The following is a 25,144-nucleotide window of genomic DNA, read 5'->3' on the forward strand; positions in this document are numbered from 1 at the left end:
TTGTGAGCAAGCCCAACTCATTTCGGCTTCTTGCTTTCTGTTAGGCCTTCTTCAGGGGGTTGTAACAATGTCTGCAGAAATGATTTGCAACAGGTTGTCTCATGTCTAGACACTGGCGACTGATGTGATGAAGGGTGTGGGAAGGAGACATTGTGCATCTCATTCCTCATTGTTACTCCATATAGAGTGGCTAGGTAGCCTACTTTGCAGAGGAAAGCTCTCCATTTGAAGACCTGTGAGATGGCAGCCTGCTTTTTGGAGATGTCCTCTAGTTGATTGGCTGTCCAGTCCAAGTCACGTTTAAAGATAAAGAACCATCAGAAGGGAAAGCAATAAGGACCTTGAAGTTGCCTATCCACAGTTAACACCTGGACAGCAGACAGAACAGGCACACAGGTCACCTGGTCAAAGTCTTCCCCACTATGGTGAGACTACTGTATTTATCTTTAAATTATAGTTATATATTTTTAATCTGCAACAACACATATCATTTACCCTCTCCACATGTTATGCTTATGTGTGTCCTTTTCATCCTCTTTTTTCTTTGGCGATGCATGTGGTCACCTGATCTCCAAAATAGAATGTTTTCATCTTTCTGCGCCTTCCAGAGGGAAGATGCATACACTGGAAGTTTGCATGTTTTATGTGCATGGAAGTGCAGGAAGCAAGAACCACCAGAGAAATCACCTGGCTAGATGGGAACTTTGTGAATATTTTTAGTTCTACATGACCCTCGCCTTTTTTGCAGGTGAGAATGTTTCACATGCATGGTGCAGCTTCTTACGTTGGCTGAGATTCCATCTGCTACTTCACCACTGAGAGGGAGAGAAGCTCTACTGCACATGGAATCCAGCAATCTGATCATCCAGGGCCAAAAACAGACATTATCTTACATGAGTGTCTAGCAGCAGTGTCTTCTTTTCATTTTTTACTCTACAGTAGGCATAGGGAGCCCAATCCAGATCTTCAAAGCCCTCCCCTCTACTCCTGAATCCTGATCTGGATTGGGGGCCCTGAACCTACCCAAGAGGAAAAAAGGAAGGGGGAAAACGGCATAGCTGCTAGACACACATTTAATGTAATGTCTGTCCTGGCTCCCAGTCAACTGGTAAAGAGTTCCTGCAATGTGAAGTCAGTCCACAGCCAAAATCACAAAGTATCATCAATATTATTTATACCTGAACGTTCAGCATGCAGACCGGCACACTAGTATTTCAGAACCGTTACACAAACCGACAATGATTACAGTTTAGAACAAAACAAAGGCCAAATGCAGAATAACCCCACCCCTACCCCCCGCCGGTGTTTGGCTGCCATTTCATATTCCATCATGCAGAAACTCCCATCTTGGGGAGATCTATCCACATTCAGCAGCTGTAGCTTGTTTGTGCACCATCATAGGCTCACATGGGGCTAGCGAGACAGCTTGCTTTTACATGTGGCGGCTGCACGCAAGTGGAGCGGTGAGCTAATGCATGATGGAGTTTAAAGAGGTCATTACATGCCGGGTGGTTTCACAGAATCATAGAAGAGTAGAGTTGGAAGGGGCCTATTAGGCCATCAAGTCCAACCCCCTGCTCAGTGCAGAAATCCACCTTAAAGCAGGCCTGACAGATGGCTGTCCAGCTGCCTCTTGAAGGCCTCTAATGTGGGAGAGCCCACGACCTCCCTAGGTCATTGGTTCCATTGTCGTACTGCTCTTACATTCAGGAAGTTTTTCCTGATGTCCAGACGGAATCTGGCTTCCTATAACTTGAGCCCATTGTTCCGTGTCCTGCACTCTGGGATGATCGAGAAGAGATTCTGCCGCCCCCTTCTGTGTGACGACCTTTGAAGTACTTGTTTGCTGAGATAGGTCTTGAAAAAGACTTTTCCAATGGGGAATGCCATTGATAATCACTACTGAAATATTTTAATGGTAAATATTGTATTTAAACCTCACTCTTATAAGGGCTATGAGCATCCAAGGGACTGAGCAGGCCGATATCTGCTTAGTTTCAACAATTATGCAGCATTTGGTTGTCGCAGCCCATTTCCTGGACTCTTCAAAGCTATTTTTGAGAGCTCCTCCTCTGCCATTTAATTTCTAAAATTAAAAAGAGACTATTGTATACAGACTTCCCTGACCAGCCAGTGTGGTAGCTGGGAATGATGGGATTTGTAGTCCAACACATTTGGAAGGTGCCAGATTGGGGCTGATATACACAGTGATTGGGATGTATTGGACTACAAATCCCATCATCTTACTATTTCATTTACCATGTCCAAAGTTACCAGGTATAGCTTGTAGAGTGTCGCTATTCCAATATCAACATATAACAACATCCAGGAGGTCATCAACTGCCTACATTAATAACCTGAGAATATACCAAAACCCAACTTTCCCCAACCTGATGTGTCTGACTATAAATCCCATCATCCCCAGCCAGCCTCTTATAGTCCACCACATCTGGAAGGTACCAGGATGGGGAAGTCTCCCATAGTTTGTTGTAGCCATTATTCATTGGCTACAAACTGACAGCAGAATCCACAGAAACAACAGAGTCACCTCTCCTTACAATAATCAGTTGACCTTCCACTGTGTTCTAATGCAAACACTTACTTAAAATAGAAACCCCAGTGCTAATTTGCTTTCATTGCTGTGTGGTTGAACATGTAGCAGCTTTTGAAAACGTTAAATCTCAGCTGAGAAATCCGATGAAAAAGGGGTGGGTAGAAGACAGATCTGGATCTACTGGTAGATCTCTGGGTGATTTGCAATAGATTAGCCAGGATTTCTGACTCGCAACTCGCAACAAAATAACTCCCCTACCCCTAAATTATACAGCTGAAACGAAGAAAGCTCTGTGTGTGCACGTGTAGGGGAAGTAAACAGGAATGGATTTGTGTGTGGAAGGACTGGTACTTACAACATACTCAGGTGCTTTCGTTCTAAATCCTTGTGCGGGCATCCGCCTGCAACATGGATATAGTTAAAGCTGGCAAGCATGCAAATCCCGCCCCCAAACTCCCCTGCACCAGCAGTGACATCAAAGAGCTTTACAAGTTGAGCACAAAGATCTGAAAAGTGGTTTGTAAGTGTGTTCAGCTGAACGTGCCTGCAAGTCCTACTCAGATCTTTGCGTTCAACATGCAATGGTCTTTGATGTAGCTGGGGGCAGGGCTTGCATGCTCACCCATGTCTCATCCCCACTTTAACTATATCCATGATGCAGGCAAGCACTTGCATAGCCTTTAAGGGCACAATCCTATGCACGTTTAGACTGACAGAAAAGAATCCAAAACATCCATAGCATTATGCCCTAAGTATGTCTTTTGCAGCAGGCTCTGGGAGGTGGATCTCAAAGTTAAGGATGTACAGATTTTGTTAAGTCCATTCCATCCATGTTCAGGGATTGCAAAGAGTCTCTCATTCTATCATCTGCTCAGTGAAAGAATCAGATTTTTTTGACCAGAATTTTGTTCTACTTGCACAAGTCTCATAACAAACACTTGCGCTAGCAAATTTACACAAATTTGGTTGTGGAAAAAATACGTAAAATTAAAAAAGGGGGGGGCATTTCCCCAATAGACTAAAGATAGTCATTTCCCCAATAGATTTAAGCATGAAAATGTGCATTTGGGGGAAATTTGCACATTTGGTGGGATTTGTGTATTTGCACAAGAATAAATTTCCGCAAATGTGAATTTACGCAAACTTGAGCAATTGGGGGGGAAATCTGATTCAGCCAATGAGCAGACGATGGAATGAAAGACAATTGACAGTTCTTGTAACACATTTGGAATGGAGTTTACAAAATCCATACATTCCTAACTTGCGCAAATCCTCAGGAGTTAATGCATATTAGTGCACTAATATGCCTAAACTAATGCAGATTACCACATTTGCGCAAGTATGCATTAGCACAACTACATATTAGCACTAATGCAAATACTAATGCAAGCGCTATTCCCCCCCAACGGTGAAAAATTGATCTGTAAGTCCATTCCGCATGCCTCAGAAAAAGCCAGTCCGCTGCAGAATCCACAGGTTGGATTCATAAAAATCGGAACTCATTTGAACCCGCTGCAGATCCCTATTCAAGGTTCAACTAAAGAATAAAGTCGATCCTGCAAGCCTGAAATCTGCCCACCCTCCTGTGATAAACATGAAACTTCAACACAATCGATGGTGTTTGCGCTTTGCCAGATGGCTTGTTGTAGCATCTTTGACTGTTATTGTGTAGTTTAGTGCCACTTACCCGAACAATGATCCCCATCCGTTTGCTTTCGTAGGTGAAAGGGAAGATCTGGAGGATGGTGTAGTTTAAGATGTGGCCGCCAGGGGTCCTCAGCTGCACAGAAGACTGATCTCTGCCAACCAGTGTTAAGCCAACGCTTTCCGTCCACTGTACCAGGGCCACCTAAACACCAGAAAGGTCACAGGTCAGACAGACTGCTGAGTTTGGAGGTTCAGAGGTCATGCAAATGGAATAGGAGTGCTGGGGGAAGGGAAGTGGAGGAAGCAAAGAACAAAGTTACTCAGCTGTTAACTGTACATTTGCCTCCACTGGGTTCATCTGTACTGCAACGCTAAAAGTACATATATACCATTATTATTATTATTATTATTATTATTTATTTATTTATATAGCGCCATCAATGTACATGGTGCTGTACAGAGTAAAACAGTAAATAGCAAGACCCTGCCGCATAGGCTTACATTCTAATAAAATCATAATAAAACAATAAGGAGGGGAAGAGAATGCAAACAGGCACAGGGTAGGGTAAACAGGCACAGGGTAGGGTAAACAGGCACTGGGTAGGGTAAAACTAACAGTATAAAGTCAGAACAAAACATAATAGCGCCTCCTTTCATTCACTGGCACACGGGGGCTAAAGCTGAATTTGTTACTGTTGGTGTTTGAGCATATTTGGGGAAACAGAAAACACAGTGCAAATGCTTCTGAGGTTCAAAATATTTCCCCCCTGTAAGCCAACGCATAAATGAATGCTTTCATTTATGCTTTCATACATCCAACTACTTAGCCCAGAAATTATCACACGTTTCCAGGAGCTGTGGTGAGGCAGTATCCTGTATCCCGAAGATAGGATTTTCAGAGATGGCCTTAGTTTTAAATACAAGGTGGCCAAGAGCCTGTCCGCCTGTCTTTCTTTCACACACACAAAAAGAGAGCTTTACCTCCCCTGGGAACAATTTCCCCACCCCCATTTAAAATTACAGCATTCAGTTATTCAATGTGGATAAGTGTTTGCTTTCTCTACCAAATTCCAGGAATTATTTGGAAAGGTAACAAAAGAGATGTTTTATAGCTCTAATACAGACGTGCCATATAAGCCAAGCTATAGTTTATTCTGTTGCCCATTGACTCCATAATCCTCCAAACAACGCAATTTTAAACAAACACAATGAGTGGGGCCTACAACAGAACATTGCAGAATGGAGTGCTTCTGATCAGGGTGCCAGCCAGCTAGCCAGCCATATCTCAAGATACTCCATTCCATTCCCTCTCCCCGCAGCCACCCTGGGCTTCGATTTCCCCCCTTCTTGGTCAAACAGCATCCCATAACCACCAAGCATCAGTCCTCATTGGACAATTTTAGGGGAATTTCTCCTCCAATTTTGCCAAGAGTACTTCTGCAAACTACCTCTCTCTTTTGCATGCCAGTGATGCTCTTTCGGCTGCGTAACGATCCATGCTCAGGGAATTACTTTGCTATTAGTATACAACCGTGAGCATGGCAGGGTGCTTAAAGGGCTAACTTAAGGAAGATTTATTTATTTGAGGAAGGGGGCAACAAGCTCCCCACAATAACAACTCTTCACATTTTTTCAGAATACTTTACAATAGCAAGGTATGACATGTCATTGTTTCCATTGGGGGCAACTAGAGCTAACATAGTGGTTATGAGAATGAAGTGTTAGCCAAAACTCTTGAAAATCCTGAATCTTGAGTGGCTTTCAAAGTTAGTAAGCTGGGTATTAAAGTCAGCGAACGCCTGGTAAACAGATGCATTTCAACAGGCACCGAGAAACCATCAAGGATGGCGCCTATCACACTGCAGGGGCGAGAGTATTCCAAAGGTGGGGTGCCACAATAGAAAAGGCCCTTCCCTTGGTTGCTGTCAGAGGTACCTATGCAGATGACGGGACAACTAGGAGGCCCTGTTCTGTAGATCTCAGTGAACAGGCCCTGTGGTGGAGCTAGCGCTGGAAAGTGGGGCTCAAGTCCAAGGCCCCATAGCCCAGGACCCCCAACTGGCCACCCACATGAGCGTCAGCTGATGGGGACCAGGGCAAACAGGCCTAGCATCAGCACATGGGTAGCACAGCCATGCCAGGGACTGATGCTGGTCGCTACAACATCCTTTCTTATCTTTGAAAACATTTTATAGCCAAGGGTTGCCAACTGGGCATGTACATGATTACAGACACTCATTATATTATTTTGCACATGCTCAGTTTTTATTTAGGTTTTTTAAAATCAGGATTGGCAAACAGGGCTTTGTTTTGCTTCTTGTTTTGGCTCTAACATCTCAGAAATGTAGAAGCATTGCAAACCATGGGGGAAAGACGTTAATTGTATGCTTCATAGCTAAAGGTCTACACAAGGTTATCTAAATTGGGGCCCCATAAGAGCATTATCCATCTGCACCTATGAACAGGCAGGTTGATATGGGAGAAAGTGCTCTGGCCCCAAGCTGTTTAGAGCCTTATATGTCAATAACATCACCTGGAACCTGGCCTGATTATTTATGGGCAGCCAGTGCAGTTCTTTGATCAAAGGTGTAACATGCTTTTGGTAGGCAACTCAACTGACGAATTCTGCACTAACTGCAGTTTCCATACATTTGTAAACCAACTACCATGAAAGCACAACAGATCTCCAGCACTGGGCCTGTTCACACAACATGCTAACCCACACTCAGTGGTTGAATGGGGGTTGCTGATGAACCATGGGTTGTTTGTTGAAGCATGGGTTAACGTGTTGTCTGAACCCAGGACATTTTCTGCAAGGTGGCTTGTTAATCATGCAGTGTAGCTTGTTAATCACCCTGAACACAACAACAAACCATACATTTCAAGGTAGCTTGTTTGAGAAAAATAAGACACACTACATTGTTAATAAGCCACCCAGCAGAAAATGTCCTGGGTTTGGACAACACGTTAACACACAGTTCAACGAACAGCCCATGGTTCAACAACAACAAACAAGTATAGGTTTGTGCGTTGTGTGAACCCAGTCAATCTTTCTTCAAAAGAAGAGTGACTCCATAAAGCTGTTCCAGAGTTTCCATTCATATATTCCATGATTTTTCATCAAGCTTCTTAGTTCATCTACTGGATTGTTTACTCTTTCCAGTCATTAAATGGCATCAAACTATTGGCAAAACCCCAAATAGGCTATTGATCAACACCGCTTCTTAGCTACAAAGAGAAGCAAATAGTTCCCTGCTTGTTATTAGCCGTTGCTCCAAAGCCTTATTTTGCATCACATGGAAACGGGGAACGCTGCTAGTAATGCATTTGATCGCTACATTCTTTCACATCCTGGGAAGCGGTGAAGTGTCGTCAGGGTTAAAGGCCAGTTTGCAAAGAATCCTCCCGGGCAAGTTATCTCTGATCAGATTCTACCTATTACATTTCCCCTCAGTTACTGTATGGCCTCAACCTGACAGGATCAGAGAGCCCCAGAGGCTGTAACTGATCTCTCAATAAAGCTGCTTTCAGGAGTCCCGGCCCAGGAATGCTCACAGGAAACAAATCTAGGAAATCCTGCTTTGTGTTTCAGGAAATGAATTCTGTGCCAACTGGTAAAAATTACCTTTGCTGTTCAAAAGTGGAGAAAGAGGTATGTGTATGTGTCGGGGGAAGAGAATACCTCCAAAGTTTTGTTCTGATTTGGGTATAAACTGACCTTCCTGTCTTAGCAATATTTTATTGCTATATAGTTTCAAAGCTGTCAAAGAGACTTTTCATAGATTCTCCACAGGGAATTGAGGCTTAACAGCCTCTCTCTTACTTGAAGGTTTCATTGAGCATCCAGACCCTTTTAGCAATCATCTGTTGTGAGGCCAAGACAATGCAAGGACATGTCCAATAGTTTGATGCTTCATGTTTTTAAAAGGTTTGATTTCTGTCTGCCAGCTGCATTCCCAAAAATCAGGCAGACTTTTCTCATCCAGGATTTGGCTTTTGAAAGGAAATGAGGCTCTATCTAGTAAGTTTTACTAGCCTTATTTTGTAATGGGCATTTGTGTATATCATCAACATCATCATCATCCAACTGTGGAGTTAGAAGAGACCACAAGGATCATCTAGTCCAATTAACCCACAGAGAGGTGGCTGTCCAACCTTTTCTCAAAAACCTCCAGAGATGAAGAACCCACAACCTCCGTAGGTAGACCGTTCCACTCTTGTACAGATCTTACCGTCAGAAAGTTTTTCCTTATATCCAATTGAAATTTAGGCAGTTGTAACTCATACCCATTATTTCGGGTCCTAATTTCTGTGGCAATGTGACACCTGTTTATATACCTGAACGCTGCAACATGTCTCCCCTCAGTCTACTTTTCTCCAGGCTGAACATCCCAAGTTCCTTCAGCCTGTCCTCATAGGGTATGCCCTCAAGTCCCTGTATCATCTTTGTTGGCCTCCTTGAACCTCCTTTTAACCTTCCGATGTCCTTCTGGAAATGTGGTGTCCAGAACTGTACACCATACTCCAGGTGTGGTCTCACTAGTGCTGAGTAGAGGAATAAGGACTTCATGTGTCTTGGATATAATGCTTAATGCAGCCCAGAACTGCATTAGCCCTTCTCGTGGCTCTCTTGCACTGCTGACTCATGTACAGCTTGCTGTCAATGACCACATCCTTCTCTGATGTAGTGCTTCCAAACCATGAATCTCCTATATTGAATGTGTACCCTACATTTTCCTTCTCTCAGTGTAATACTTTACATTTCTCCCTGTGAAAGGACATCTTGTTTCTCTCAGCCCGATGATGGTGGTGGTGGATTGGCTCCAAATTGGCCATTCTGTGAATGGAAGGGCTCCTTTATTTATGCAAGGGGCCAGGATCCAGGGGGTCTCCTAGGTGGAGGAAGGGGGCTAAGAGCTGATATCTGCAGTGCTTCTCATGCCTCCCCAACCCTCCAGAGACGTTTTTCAAGGGGATGTAGGGAGAAAGAGGAATTGTAAAGATCACCTCATGTCCTCCTTCCTCCAGCATAAGTGGAAATCCAGTAAGGGCTACTCTAGAACCAACTTGTTATAATGTAATCTGACTCTTACTGATAGTGTAGTCTAGATGTTTTATCTTGACAGCAAGGATATAGATGATATTCATAGAAACGATAGGTAGGATATAGACAGTATTTATATAAATGAATTATGTTGGCATAAACAAATCTCCCAGCACTGATGCCATTTATAATTTAACAGCTGTGCACAGATTCTCCTCATCCACCTGTGAATATCATTAGTTACATTTGGGAGGAAAATGCAAATGCGATAACAGGAAACCTAACCATTTTTTCATGGCACATTTTTACCTCATCAGGACTAGCAGCTTGGTACACCCTGCAAGAATCTTCGTAGTGCCTCTCGGCTTCAGCCTGATCTGTCACACCATTTGATTCGTAGACAGGAGTTACATTGTGGCAGAGGGCAATCGCTTTCACCGCTTCGTGGACACGGCTGCTCAGGGTTTTCCGTACCTTGGTAGCAAGGGTGGGGCCTTTTAAAGCCGGGGGCTCCTGAGGTTGCTAAGAAAAGAGGGGGGAAATACAACTATTTTCATTCATAGCGACTTTGCCTCCATTCATACCCAGGATTCATGCTTAAAATATCTATAAGCTTCGGCGGTATAGAAATGTAATAAATAAATGAAGTTCCAGCAATCAGAAAATTGAATTTGGTGACAAAAATATGCTGCAGAATACTCAGTTTAGGAATTTGTTTTCAGTATCAGAACTGAGCTCACAGCCCACATCATAAAAACCTTCTCCAATAGAATACATTTATAGTAAATTTATAATAATTTCTTTGCCCAGGCATATGGCGGCACATCTTAATCACCCACATGTTTAGTTTTTTTTTTAACGGTTTTTAATGCTTTATGTGTGTATGTTCTGTGTTTTAGAATTTTAAATTTTGTATACTTGTTTTTATCTCAATTTTAGAATTTCTGTAAACCGCCCAGAGAGCCCTGCCTATGAGAGCAGTATATAAGTGTAATAAATAAATAAATAAAATAATTTAAAGGATAACAAGGGGAATAAGATCCACTCCATTATTATTATTATTTTGGTGTTTTTTAAATTTATTTATTATTATTTACTTTGGGGGGAGGGAGGTATATTATATTATAATATATTATGTATCTCGGTGGCTGCTCCAAGGCTCTGGAACTCCCTTCCAGGGAGGCTGGGCTGGCTCCCTCTGTGCTACAGTTTCGGAGGCAGGCAAAGAATGAAAACCAGAGCAGATTCACTATCCTACTGACATCAGAACCACCAACCCCCACTGATAGTTGGTTAGGAAGACTATGCTTCTTATAGGTTGACTATACATTTAGCCTCTAAAGTTCATCTTCATAAAGTGTGAGAGCATGCCTTTCAGTGAAATCACTTAACTCAGCAAGAGGCTGATCATTTCGAATGAACAGGATTTTATACTCATAGACACATAATCACTGAAAAAGAAAACAAAAAACAGATGGGCTGACATGGTGGTAGAAAGCAAGTTGTTTAATTTTTAATACTATTTTTAGAGCCCTGCATCAGACCTTCCAGGTAATTTTACAATTACTAAATTATGCTGGTCACAGGGGGAAGATATAGCCATCCAGTTTCCTGCTCTGTTAACCTTTTGTGTCAAAAGGACAAAAGTTTCACTTCCAGGTCAAAGGGCATAGTATGGTAACAATAATTAGAGCAATGAATCAGAACTACAGTTTAAATGAATCATGGCTAGCAAATGCTTCCAATTAACAAAGAATCCAACCTTTTAATTATATTTAAACTTATACTCAATGAGAAGCTCCCTTTACACTGTTAAACATGACTTTCCTGTTATTAAATATAACTATATTAGTTAGACTTGGGTTTTGAAACAGGTTAGTGTCCTGACTTGACTGAAAACAACCTCAGGGCCAAAGTAAACATTATGTTAAAGGTATAGTAAACAGCAATGTTTCTTACTGTAGTATAAAGGCACCCCCCACAATCCAGATTGGGATCCTAAAGTTTAAGGGGGCTTTATCCACCCCCTCAACTGAAGTACTGATCTAGGTCAGGGGGTCCATGCCTGCAATTTGTAGAGCAAAACAGCAATCTATAACAAATGGATCACTATTTTGCGCTATCAATTGCAGGCACAGGGAACTTGACCCAGATCAAGACCACAGCAGAGGGAAAGGGTTAAAGCGCCCCCCCCCAATCCCCACAATATGGCCCCAATCCAGATCAGGGCCCCTGTGCTTACACCAGAGTAAAAAAAAAACCAAAATACTACTTGCTACGTCTCTGAAATAATGTCTGCTTTGAACCTCACTCAGTACCACAGAAGAATACTGGGGTAAAAAGTGACTTGCAGATCTACTTTCCATGCTCCCAGGCTGCCTTCCCCAACCTGTTGCCCTTCAGACTGCAATTCCTAACATCCTCTGCCAGCATGGCTACTGGGGTAGCTGGGAGATGTAGGCCAACACATCCAGGAGGCACCAGGTTGGGGAAGGTTGATCCCAGGTAATGTGTGACAGTAAACCCCTGTACACATGATTGGGGGGGCTGGCCTATTTAAGGGTCCCCAATCATGTGTACAGAGCCCAGGCGCACACAATTCTCCAATGCACAGGCTCTTTCAAGAACAGTGTGCCACGTAGCATAGAATATTATGTTCAACTAAAAGCAAGTCTTAAAAGAACAGTTCTATGGTTCTCTGGATCCCGACCATACATTCTGATAAATGCTGCTGAGCTCACCTGAGTATATATGCTAAATATATGGCTCTGAACTTCGTCCATGGAGTCTAATCCATAAGCCACTGTTCCGAGATGAAGGCGTTTGAAAACCATCTCATTCTGAGTTAGGGTTCCTAGAACAGGAGCAGAATGACAAGTCATGGTCGAAACCAGGCAGGCGGCTTCATTTTCATGCTACTTTTTGATCCATGATGAAAGGAAAGGACACAGGATGCTTACTGTTTTTCCACACTATAAAGTGGCATGGTTATTTCATTTCTGAAGATAGATTGTGTGAGAGAGAGACCTCAGCACACAGACTAACAATACAATCCTACGCATGTCTATTCAGAAGTAGGTCGTAATGAATTCCATAGGACTTCCTCCCAAGTAATTGTGTACGTGATTGCAGACTAAATATGTTCCAAGGACTGCAGTGCCCTACACAGAACCCACTAGGTGATGCAGCCCTACCCTCTACAGTGGGGACACACAAAAGGCCGGTGAGCTGTGTGCCAGCCAACTCTACTTTAGGAAGATGCCAAATGACCACAATTAATACCTGGAGGTCAGATATATATATGCAAATACTTACAAAAACTATGCATGTACATACAAAAAACTATGCAAGTACTTACAAAAAAATTAAAAAGGAGATTTTTTTTCTTTCCTTAAAAAGAAAAAAGACTTCTATGAGGCCTTTGGCAGCTGATTCAAATGGTAGAGTGGATTGGAATGTATATATCATGTCAGAAACTACAGGTGAGGGTTCACATTTTTAATGCTCCCTTGTGTTAAAAGTTCCCTGGAAGAAGAAAACTAACCCAGCAGGAAGCAGGCCATCAGAGAAACATTCTCTGGGATGTGCCAGCTTTTTACTTGCAGGGAATGTTTACGTAGGGGAACATTCAAAAATGACTTCTTCCATTTCCACTCTGAAATGCTACAGTTCCGTTCTGCTCCCTTACTTTGACGCTTGTGTAGATTAGGTCTCATATATACTCACCTCTAACAGAAATTTTTAACTATGCAACAACCTGATTCCTTCTCTGTCAAAGGTTGCATTTATTTAGGCCACAATCCTATGCTGGGAGTTGTAGGACTTTTTTTCCAGTCTAAATATGCATAGGATTGCATCCTTATTTATTTTAAAAAATTCTAACCTGATCTTCACATCCCCAATGCCCCGGGACAGCTAACACTCTGATAATAACATTTTAAAACTATGTAAAGATACCTGTTTTATCTGTAAGTAAATAGGATATTCTTCCTAGTTGCTCTGGGATTGTGCTGGATCGAACCACAGTGCCAGGGATTTTAGAATCCCTCCGGATCATCCAGCTGTAGACAATTTTCCCCATGTCGAGATTCACACGTAAACTGTATGGAGGGCAAAGACGGCAAGGTAAAAAAAGAAAGAAACAATGCTTAGATATTATAAATTGACTAAAACATTTCCCTCCCCCACTCCCCAAAAAGGAGATGAAGCTGTGCATACTATCTGCTCCACTTCACACACAAGAGGATGGAGTTGAACCTCAAACCTGTGGCCCACATCTGGTCCCCCTGAGGTCCCAATCTGAAGAACCCCATAGGGCCACGTCCCTTCCCTGCCTCCACACTCTTTTTCCTGACTATCAATTGTTTAGTACTTTCTTGGCTTTTATGCAGACCCCACCCCACCACTTTAAAAGGTTGAGATTTTAAAAGGTTAAGACTCTCCCAAGTCTTAGTTTATTTTACCTTAAATCTTTTGGTAAAATAGACTGGTATTTTTGGTATTTTGGTCCTGTTCCTTTTGCCTTTGGCTCTGCCCCCATTTGCTTTCCATCCTGCCCAACACTGGAATGTGGTCCCTGAGAGCTTCTCCAAAATTAACTTTGGCCCTTAAAGAGGTTTAACAACCCTTGTTTAAACTTCCATTCCTGGTTAGCAACAAACTGTCATTCATTGCTGCATCCAGATGCAGCAAATGGTGGATTGCTCAAACCAGAGTTTATCAGAAAGCAAACAAACCAGGATTCGGTTTGTTGCTAACTAGGAATGGAAACTTAAGATCTCTTCCCCACTTGTACAAAAGGAAGTGAGGGAGTACACAAGCATGAATCGATCCTGATGGCTGATTCATTCATTCATTGGGCCATTGTCTGAAATGGAATCACCCAGAAACAGATACATGATATGTGGGGGTTCTTTCTCAGCTATTTTAGTTCTTAATTAAGCAGCTTTTCCATGAGGAAACCTGAAGTGGAGCTGAAATGTGTATTTGGGCTCATAAGGGTGTGGATTAACCCTGCTATTTATGATATGTTGAAGTACGTGCCAAGTAAAGAAGAGCTACTGCACAGCATAACATAACATAAATATGGTGCTAGATTAAAGTGTGTGTGTGTGTGTGTGTGTGTGAGAGAGAGAGAGAGAGAGAGAGAGTGAGTGAGTGAGTTTGGGGGTGGGATGGGGTGGACTCTCATACCTAATAGGAATTATATTTGAGAAAAGAAGAAGAAATCTGATGATCTGAAGGTACCAGCGGCCAGCAAAGTGTTGAAGAGCGACCATGACAAGAGAGACCACCACCAGGGCCCCAAAGAGAATCTTGGTGAGGCAGTTCACTTCCAGGTCAAAGAGGCCAATCTAATGGGGAGAAAGAGATTGCTTGCATCACACAACAGTTATAAGTTGTTACTCTCATGACTCTGTGACCTGCCAACATGATATGGCGAAGTCGCATTTTCGTCTTCAAAACACCCAAGATCACACCCTTTACTCTAGATAAAAAATATTACAGTCACTACTACCTAGTTTCTAGTTGGCCATTTTGCCAAGTAGTGCAGTTGTGTGGTAGAAAACTTAATTTCATTTCATTTATTATATTTCTATACCGCTCAATAGCCAAAGCTCTCTGGGCAGTTTGCAAAGATTAAGCACTTTAAACATACAATATTGTACATAATAGAGACACTGTTTACATGCAAACATATAAACAGAGAGCACACACAGATATAGAGATAGGTATGCTATGTGGAATGAATAACCACTTTGGGGTTATTCGGTTGTATGTATGGGTTTAGCTTCTAAGGTCATAATCCCATGCATGTTTAAACAGAAAAAAAGTCTGTGGCTGGCTGGGGAATTCTGGGAGTTGCAGGAACTTTTTCTATCTAAACATGCATAGGATTGTGCCTTTACTTAGATGAGAAAGCCCATCACACATGACAAAAGCCTACAAACATGATGGCCCTGGTATGGAAGATCGAGAAACTGGGGTGGTATCCATCTGGGAGCTATAATGTATGAAGACACTCAAATGGGAAACACCAATTCACAAAGTACAGTTAAGCTAAGATGTTTTTAAACGAACACCATGGACAGCTAAGATTTTTTTTTTACATGGACACCTTAATGCTCATGTGACAATGCAGGCATCATGTAGGTACAAATGAGGCAGCCTGGATAGGGCTGCAGACCCTCTTCACATGTATATCCAAAGGCAAACCTTGGTTTTCTAGCACCTAAGGAGTAAAACAGACCAGGGAATCTCACCCCTTACCTTATTCCGTGGATTTGACGTGTTCATGACACTGCGCAGCTCACGACCTGTGTACAGAACAACTCCCACAACCGTTCCTGAGGAAACATAAGGATTTTTATTTATTTATTTATTTATATAGCACTATCAGTGTACACGGTGCTGTACAGAGTAAAACAGTAAAATAGCAAAACCCTGCCACATAGGCTTACATTCCAATAAAATCATAATAAAACAATAAGGGGAAGAGAATGCACCAAACAGGCACAGGGTAGAGTAAAACTAACAGTATAAAAGTCAGATCAAAATCAAGTTTTAAAAGCTTTAGAAAAAAGAAAAGTTTTTAGCTGAGCTTTAAAAGCTGCGATTGAACTTGTAGTTCGCAAATGTTCTGGAAGAGCGTTCCAGGCGTAAGGGGCAGCGGAAGAAAATGGACGAAGCCGAGCAATGGAAGTAGAGACCCTTGGGCAGGTGAGAAACATGGCATCAGAGGAGCGAAGAGCACGAGCGGGGCAATAGTGTGAAATGAGAGAGGAAAGATAGGAAGGAGCCTTTGTAGGTCAACAGGAGAAGTTTATATTGGATTCTGAGGTGAATTGGAAGCCAATGAAGAGATTTCAGAAGTGGAGTAACATGGTCAGAGCGGCGAGCCAAGAAGATGATATTAAAAAAAAGTGTTTTAAAAAAAGCAAAGAAAAACCAGGCACATAAAATGGATCCTAATTATTTGTTTGAGAGACACAGGGAGAAACATGACTCATAGAAGCAGTTGTTGTGCATAAATATGTGAAAGGGGTTAAGAAGTTGGCAAAGATACTTATCTCCACTTCCCACAACTAAGCTGTGTTTCCTGTGCATGCAATTTATGCCCGTATTATTTTTGAAATTCAATTTATATCCTTTGTATCCCCTCCTTTCTGCCGAATGCCATAAGCATTGACATGTCTAGTGGCATTTATTTACAACCCAGTCATCAGTGTTATGAATCAAAAGCAGCCTACAACAGTCTTAAAACTTACAGAATAAAGAAGTAAATCAATACTTTAAGGGTCCAGTCCAATGCATATTTAGACAGAAAAAAGTCCTACAACTCCCAGCCAGTACAAAAAGTACATTTCCTTAGATCAGGAGGCTGCCTTCACAGCACTGAGTTGGCACCACCCCGCCACCAAGCCCCACGGTATACCTGCTACGTGATAGGGGGAGGCAGTATGGGCCTTCTGGTGGCCAATAGGCTCTCTGGGCCTGCCCCCTCCTCCTCCCACGGCTTCCAGCGACCAATGGGAGGTTGCCTTCCACCCGGGTACTCCGAGGCAGCGCCAGTTGAAGGACAAATGGCAGAAGAGCAGAGCTGACCTCATTCGGGCAGGAAAAGTCAGGGTAAACCCCTGACTTTTCAACTCCAGATCTTCAGCCCTGGAGTCGCTCCAAATCAGCGGCTACGTCATATAACCGACGCTGTGTGGATTCAGAGCCACCCCAGGGCAAAGGCAACATATAGCCAGCCCCCAGATGTCATGGCCAGGAGGTCTGCAATTTAGACCCATTCTCAGAATGGAAAATGGGGAGTGGGGAATGGAATAGAATATGCTGGGGAAAAATGCATGCATGTATGTATGGCTGGCTGGCACCCAGAATAGGAACACTCCACACTGCAACATTTTGTTGCAGGTCCCACTTGTAGGAAATATTACCGTGCATGCTTTTTGGCAGCATGTTATTGGAGACTAACAATCACATTAATATATTCCAATGTGTTCATTGCCCCCAAATGCACAGTGAAAACATTTCTCTCAGATGTGTCAAGCACAACTAATGAAGCACCCTTAGGCAGCGTATTGCTTTTGCAAGTAACCTAATTTACAGAGCACCAATGTGATGGCTAAGCTTTTTGTGTACCGCAAATGCAAAACCATGCCGCTCTAGACTATACAATACAATGGATGCATACCTCAGCCTTTGTTGCCTTTTTGCTTCTAGACCAGCTGTGTCCAACCTGGTCCCCTCCAGATGTCTTGGATGACAACTGGCCAGGCTGGCTGGGGATGATGGGAGTTGCAGTCCAACACATCTGGAGAGCACCAGGTTGGGGAAAGGCTTGTCTAGACTAATAAGGCAGCAGCATATCACAGAAGGGGCAATGGCAGGATCTTTTGTTATTCATGCGTTTTAAAGTGGTTTTTGCTGCGATCAAGTAAGAAACCTAAACTGGCCAGGATGCTCATTTGCCTGCCTCACCGAATTTTATTCCACCCTTAGCAATGATCAGATGTTAACCTTATATGGATTATGAATAAGCTCTATGCAGTTTAGGATCTGGATGTCCTCCTGACGATGTTGCAGAATCCTGGGGTTCAATGTGGGGAGACCCAAGGGAGGGTGTTCTCGGTACAGATAACCTGACAGTGGAACATGCACCCCCCCCCCCCACAAGGTGCTGAGTCTTACAAGGTTTCAGCACTACAGAACTAATTTGTTCACCCAGGCTTTTGACTGAATCTGTGTTGCTGTGCCTTGTAAACTCACTTATCTGTGCTTCAGTCCTCTCATGTTTGATAGGTTGATTATTATTATTATTATTATTATTATTATTTATTTATCTAGCACCATCAATGTACATGGTGCTGTACAGAGTAAAACAATAAATAGCAAGACCCTGCCGCATAGGCTTACATTCTAATAAAATCATAAAAACAATAAGGAGGGGAAGAGAATGCACCAAACAGGCAGTATAAAAGTCAGAGCAAAATCAAGTTTTAAAAGCTTTAGGAAAAAGATGCTGTGTGATTTTATTGTGCTTTATTGTTTTTGTACACTGCTTTGGGATTATTTTTATAATGAAAAGTGGGTACTAAACTGTATAAACGAGTAAGCAAAAACCAAACAAACATGTATAGAGCAAGAGGCTGCAAACATGGAAATACTCTTACGCCTTCGCCATATTTGCAGGCATTCCTTCTGCTATCAAACAAGTGTATTCTGATACCACCTAGAGGTTCTCTTGAGCCATGGCTCTATTATAGTATTCAGTACTGTAAATATGCTTTCCTGGAACATTTTCAGATAGACAAGGAGTATAGATAACATGGGAGCAAAACAGTATCTCAATTTATACAGAGAACAGACACACAAGGAAATGCTAGAGACTTGCTCTAGGATAATACAACAGGAGCAGTCGACAGTGGTGGCTCTGATGTCAGTGTGTGTGTGAATCCACTCCGAGTTTTAGTCAGAACTAGTCAGAACCCCTTTAGAAACCCAGAGTAGATTCACCGCCCCACTGACATCAGAGCCACCAGCCACCACTTAACAGGGGTGTTCATAGGAAGCTCCTCACGCATCCAATGAACACATGGAAAGGGTATTGGGAGCATGCTCAGTGTCCAGGCCCCTCTCATGACGACACACAGGCTGGCTAAGCATCTCCGTCCCCGTGAAGTGTCGGTGAGGAAGCACCCCCGCTTCCGCACATGAAGGGCCACCCACAGCTGCTCTTCCATCTGAACACAGCAGAATGTTCAAAATGACACCACCAGTTGAGTACTGTGCTGTCTCTGGGCCTATGAGCCCTGCTTCTGAAAATCCAACAGTCTTTATTCTTTTCACAACAATAAGGAATAGTAACTTACGTTCCTCTATAAACTAAAGAAGTAACTAAGGAAAAATAAACACAGGATGTTGAATTAAAAGGGTTGAGGCCTGGTAAAAAAGGGCCGCATCTACACCAAGCAGGATACTGCCCTATGAAATTTATTTATTTATTTATTTATTACATTTTTATACTGCCCAATAGCCGAAGCTCTCTGGGCGGTTCACAAAAATTAAAACCATAGTAAAACAACCAACAGGTTAAAAGCACAAATACAAAATACAGTATAAAAAGCACAACCAGGATAAAAATCACGCAGCAAAATTGATATAAAATTAAAATACAAAGTTAAAACAGCAAAATTCAAATTCAAGTTAAAATTAAGTGTTAAAATACCGAGAGAATAAAAAGGTCTTCAGCTGGCGACAAAAGGAGTACAGTGTAGGCGCCAGGCGGACCTCTCTGGGGAGCTCATTCCACAACCGGGGTGCCACAGCGGAGAAAGCCCTCCTCCTAGTAGCCACCTGCCTCACTTCCTTCGGCAGGGGCTCACGGAAAAGGGCAGTATATAAAAGGCAGGAGTATATAAAAGGCAGGAGACACACCACTGCTTTTTACCAGTATTGAAGTGCACTGACAACTGTTGGGGCCCATTGACACCTACCATATAACGCTTTCATACCGCTATATCCTGCTTGGTGTGGCCCCTGCATTTTATACACCACTTTCATAGTGAAATATCCTGCTTGCTGTGGCCCCTGCCTTTTATATACCGCTTTCATAGTGAAATATCCTGCTTGGTGTAGTGTGACTAAGCACCAAGGAGTGTGCTTAGCCAGGTCTTATGGGCTTCTTACTTCTTCTCCGTATAGGGCCAAACTGAGGAAAAATCTCCTGCCCAAAGGGAAGTCCCCACCAATCCACTCTAGACTGCCAGATCTCAGCAGATCCTCAATCTCTCTACTCTAAAGAGCTGGGGGCAGTACAAGTACCAAGGTGAGATCTCTTGAAGCTTCCATTTTGTACACCTTTTTTTTAAAAAAAAAATCCTCAGCATGACAGACAGCTTATACAGAGAAGGGTAGATGCATTAACTGCCCCAATGGGGAAAAAGAAAATAAGGCTCTCTTTCTTGAAGAGTACTTGTTGGAAAGCTCTTTGACTCCTTGCAACTTCTGTATGATACATCTGGTCTTGCTTTTACAAGATGCCCTCCTATGGAGCTACAAACCCAGGGTGGGGGAGGTTACTTGGAGATCTTTTATCCTAGCTTCCATTTATAATCTCCCCAACACCCTTTCTGTTACAGATTTAAAATGTCAATATTGAGAGCAATTAAGTGTTATTCTAGCAGGGGATGCTTTGCCCAAAGGTTACTGGAATTCCAAAGGCCTTCTCATCTATAAATGTCCAAAGGGGTAATTAGATGTCAGCTCAGGCTCCCCAAGCGTTGTCAAGACAAGAGGAAAACTTCATTCCAGCCACCAATTTCCATTGACAAGAAATGATTATTTCAATTACAAAGAGATTTTTAAAAGATTGCTAACATACACCCTCAGAAATTCACACATTGCTTTGGCCTTACCTGAAGCAATCACTGTGCTGGCCCACAGAGTATTTTCAATGCTTAAGCTCTCGTTCACAGGAGGGTCGCTGTCCTCCTAAAAAGGTTACCATTAAAAAAAAAAGAGCTTTTAAGAGTTGCCCTGTACTTTCTTTTCTAACAAGAATTGCATCATTTGGGGGTTCTCATAAATGGTCAGACATATACTGATTTCGCAGCACTTCTGCTCCTAATCTTCAGGTACCTAAAGGGTCCAATGTTCAGTGCCTGTTATCACAAGTCTGAAACCAACACTGAACCTACACCAATTCAAAATTGATGTAGATTGTAAAAAGGAGTATCTGAAAAGAACACAATACTTTATCAGCCCATTGAACAGATGACTGGATTTGTGTACAAAGATGAAAGATTCAGGACAGAGATTATAGGGACATAGTTCAAAGATAGAGCATATGTTTACAGGCAGAAGGTCCCAGGTTTAATCCTGGACACCACCACATTAAAATGGCTTAGGTAGCAGATGAGAGCCAGTGTAGTGTAGCAGTTACAGTGTTGGACTGGGAGTCACGAGATCTGGGTTCTAGTCCCTATTTGGCCATGGAAGCTCCCTTGGGCCAGTCACAGACTCACAGCCCAACCTACATCACAGGGTGGTTGTTGTGAGGATAAAATGGAGAGGAGGATTATGTATGCCACCTTGAGTTCCTTAGGGAGGAAAAAAGGCAGGATATAAATGTAAAAATAAATAAATAACATAACATAAAAGATGTCTACCTGAGACCTTGTAGAGCCACGGCCAGTCATCTCTGACAGAAAATCTCTCAAGTGTCTGTCAGAGATTCAAAATTTTGACTTTAAAAGCTTCCAGAGGAAGAGGGCACTAAGTAGGGTGACCATATGAAAAGGAGGACAGGGCTCCTGTATCTTTAACAGTTGTATTGAAAAGGAAATTTCAGCAGGTGTCATGTGTATATATGGAGAACCTAGTGAAATTTCCTCTTCATTACAACAGTTAAAGCTGCAGGTGCCCTGCCTCTTTTAAATCTGCTCACTCTAGTATAGCTCTTGCAGCTTTAACTGTTGTGATGAAGAGGGAATTTCACCAGGTTCTCCATATATACAAATGACATCTGCTGAAATTTCCTTTTCTATGCAACTGTTAAAGATACAGGAGCCCTGTCCTCCTTTTCATATGGTCACCCTAGCACTAAGGCTACAATTCCCCATGGGAATGCTGGGAGTTGTAGGACTTTTTTCTGTCTAATCTCAAATAGGATTGTACCCTAAAATTTTTAAATGGATTGAACACAGCCTTAAAACATTCTCCTCTGCTTTATGGTCATGAGAAAAGGCATAATGTTATCGGAAATCTACTTTGTGGTGAGAAGCACTGATGAAAAACCCAGAAGTCACTGTGAAGTCAAGGGAAAGACTGAGTGTGATGGTAAACACAGTGTAGCACTGAAAGCAGATGCTAACTTTCTTTATATTCTTTTTTCTCTTTCTTGATGCCAATGGGAACATTTTTCCTCAGGCTCCAAGCCCCGGGGGGAGTACAATTTCAGTCGGAACGCTTCCATCACCGCATGCTGCATTCAAAGTGAGAATCGTCCCCCTCTCCCCTACAAGCGGCTGTAACTAATCTAACAAAGATGTAGCTACACAAGAAGCATTCATGAGCATTATGGCTCAAAGTCTACCTGATCGAGGGACACTGAGAATTTATCACTGACATTCTATATATTGCATGTGAACTCGTCCTCCGAATGTGGACCCTTATGGAAGAAAAATGGTGCCAATTACACCCAAGAGGGATGTATCTCCAGGCTTGGGGGATCTCCAAGTTTTGCAGAAGGACAAAAAAAAAAAAAAAAGTTAGGAAAAGAACCCTAAAAGCATGTATGTGATGGGGTGGGGGTGGGCAGCTCTGAGCTAGCTCAGTGGGCACCAAATTCTGACTGATTGTTGGTGGGGGAGAAGGAAAACTAGGAGGGAGGCAGAATGGTGTGGAATATGCTGAAAGAAGACATGCGTGGCTCGCTTGAAGCTGAAAAACAGGAACACTCCATGCTGCAACATTTTGCTGTTGCACTTGTAACTTGTCTGTTTTTTGTTACCAGAAAAAAATGAGACTCCTTTGTTACAGTCTTACTTCATCAGTCTTGCAACATACTGAATATCCAGAGCATCGCTGAAAAGAATGGAGAAATCGTCCCCAAGCATGACCCAATCCTGGGTTTCTTGAGACATTAACGTTAATTATTTTTGTTTGTTTTTTACTCAGCAAACGATCACGTACTCTTGTAAACGTCCCAACGAAGTTGTGGATGTCAATGTTGGGCTCCTCTGCATACACATACGACCGGATCTGAAGGAGGTCCTACAGAGAGGGTTAGAAATGTGTGCACAGTATTAACATCTTTGCAGCCTCTGCTTTAAAGTATGCCTTCTTTCCAAACAAGTTTATAAATGGTTTAGGACAGGAGCTGGCCATCTGTAGCCCAAGGGCTTAATTTCATGTGGTGGAGGGATCCCAGGAGAGGAGAGGAGAGGGGGAAACATAGTGGGAAACCTCGAAATGGAAAGGGCAATGGGAGGAAGGGGGGAAGATCTCCAAAAGCAATCAGTCCTGGGGCATGTCTACACCTGCCTTCCCCCCCCCCCCCCCCCCCCGGGATCGTCCTAGTATCATCCCTGTGCATCAACATGATGCACAGGGCATCCCGGGAGCAGGCACGGACAATCCCACCATTTCCCGGGATTTGTGGGACCACTTTCCCCCCCGGTTTTTCCTGCGATCCTGGGACGATCCCGAGGACCGCAGACAGTGTGGGCACCCTTCCTGGTTTCTTCCCTCCTCCCTGCGAGTAGCAGGGGTCAGCAGAGGGAAGGAGCTGGGACAGGGGGAGTCCAAGGACATCGGGAGGGGGAGTTGGGTCGGGGCTCTTTTTTTTTTTTTACTTACTGGCTCCTGGTGGGTTTTTTAAAAAAATGGCAGGCGCGATGTCCCTTTTCCCTTCCAGGACGTCATGCTTCCGTTTAGACGGACAGGGATGATCCCGGAACCAGGTAAGTCCGGGATCGTCCCCCCTTCCCCCCTACGGTGTAGACATGCCCCTGATTTCTGTCAAGAGTGATCTGTCCTTTCCCCAGCAGCCTGCTGAGCAGAGAGGAAGAGAAAGGGGCAGGCGGCCCATTTGTGGCTTCAGCCCCGCAGACTGTCAGCATGGAGCCCTGATTGATTACCCTCAAGGCAATGCGGCCCCTCGACAGAAAAATGATCCCCCACCCCTGCTTTAGGAGAAAATAGATGAAAAGAACCTTATTTTTATTTTTGGCTATTATCCATCTAAATCAGGAAGGGGCAACAGATGGCCCGCGAACAGTAAGTGGCCTCCGCTGGCCTTTTTGTGCCCTGCCACTAAAATTACCACCGAAATTCTGTAGCACAGCAGCCAAACAGAGCTGATTTTTCCCTTCTGTTGTTGGAAAAGCAGGCTGCAGTTTGCCGCTGAAATTGGCTGGTGTAGCAACACAGCAGCAAAACAGGAAAAGATCAGCTTTTTTTTTCCTGTTGTTGCGCCAGTGAATTTCAGTGGCTAATTCAGCAGCGGATCAGTGGCAGCAGGCAGGATGCAGCTACAAGTTGGTTCCAGGAGTTGTGGGGAAGGAGTTGTCCCCCTAACCCCTGGAATTTGGCCACCCTGATCTAAATGATGTCTTCACGTCGTCTTTGCTCCGGGGTGGCTCCGAATCTGTGCTGCGTCGGTTATATGTTGCAGCTGCTGATTTGGAGCCACCCCGGGTGAAAGAGCCAAAGATGTGCAACAGAGAAGTCGGGGTCTTACCCCAACTATTCCTGCCCGAGCAAGGTCACTGCAGCTTTCCGCCATCTTTCCTCACTCCAGTGCTGCTCCGGGGTGTTCCTGGGTGGAAGGTGACCTCCCATTGGTCGCCAGAAGCCACGGGAGGTGGGGTGGACCCAGTAGGCCTAATGGCTGCCAGAAAGCCCACACTGCCTACCCCAGTGGGGATTATTTGCTGCCACCCCACAGCAGCAATACTATGGGGGTTGGTAGTAGCGGCGCCAACTCAGCGCCACAAAGGAAGCCCCACAGACACGTTCTCATACAGCTCCCAGTCATTTCAAGGGAACTGGTGCAGAAAAGATGCCCTTAAATTTTTAATTCTGGCTACAATCTGGTAGGTAATGGTTAATAACAACCAGCAATAACAAATGAGGAAACTGTACATACCGAAGCAGTGGGTAACCTCTGAGTGCAGCTGACAGGCAGGCGCAACTTCCAGTCTGTTTCACCATCCAGCTGATCCGTACGGAGAAAGCACGACCCTACAAAGATTTAATCTGTGTTAATGGGGCTTTTCCTCCTTCTGTTTTTGGTTATTTATTATTTAATTATTTTATTTACAACGTTTTAAATTATTTACAATTATTTTATGCTTTTGTATGCAACATCAGACCCTCATTTTGAAAAC

The 25,144-nt window shown here is 43.3% G+C and overlaps 1 protein-coding gene across 1 annotated transcript in view; it reads right to left on the bottom strand.

Moving 5' to 3' along the window:
* Nucleotides 1–25,144, bottom strand: part of ATP9A (ATPase phospholipid transporting 9A (putative)) — a 114,418-nt gene that overhangs the window by 42,421 nt on the left and 46,853 nt on the right. Inside the window, exons 7-15 of the mRNA XM_063146343.1 lie at nt 24,904–24,998; nt 22,947–23,027; nt 20,669–20,744; nt 15,516–15,592; nt 14,439–14,599; nt 13,203–13,345; nt 11,987–12,099; nt 9,555–9,767; nt 4,242–4,403 (exon numbers count right to left, since the gene is read on the bottom strand). Coding sequence (XP_063002413.1) covers nt 4,242–4,403; nt 9,555–9,767; nt 11,987–12,099; nt 13,203–13,345; nt 14,439–14,599; nt 15,516–15,592; nt 20,669–20,744; nt 22,947–23,027; nt 24,904–24,998 — 1,121 coding nt within the window. The remainder of the gene's footprint in view (nt 1–4,241; nt 4,404–9,554; nt 9,768–11,986; nt 12,100–13,202; nt 13,346–14,438; nt 14,600–15,515; nt 15,593–20,668; nt 20,745–22,946; nt 23,028–24,903; nt 24,999–25,144) is intronic.

Source organism: Elgaria multicarinata, chromosome 1 (genome assembly GCF_023053635.1).
Source record: "Elgaria multicarinata webbii isolate HBS135686 ecotype San Diego chromosome 1, rElgMul1.1.pri, whole genome shotgun sequence".
In the NCBI taxonomy this organism is placed as follows: Eukaryota; Metazoa; Chordata; class Lepidosauria; order Squamata; family Anguidae; genus Elgaria; species Elgaria multicarinata.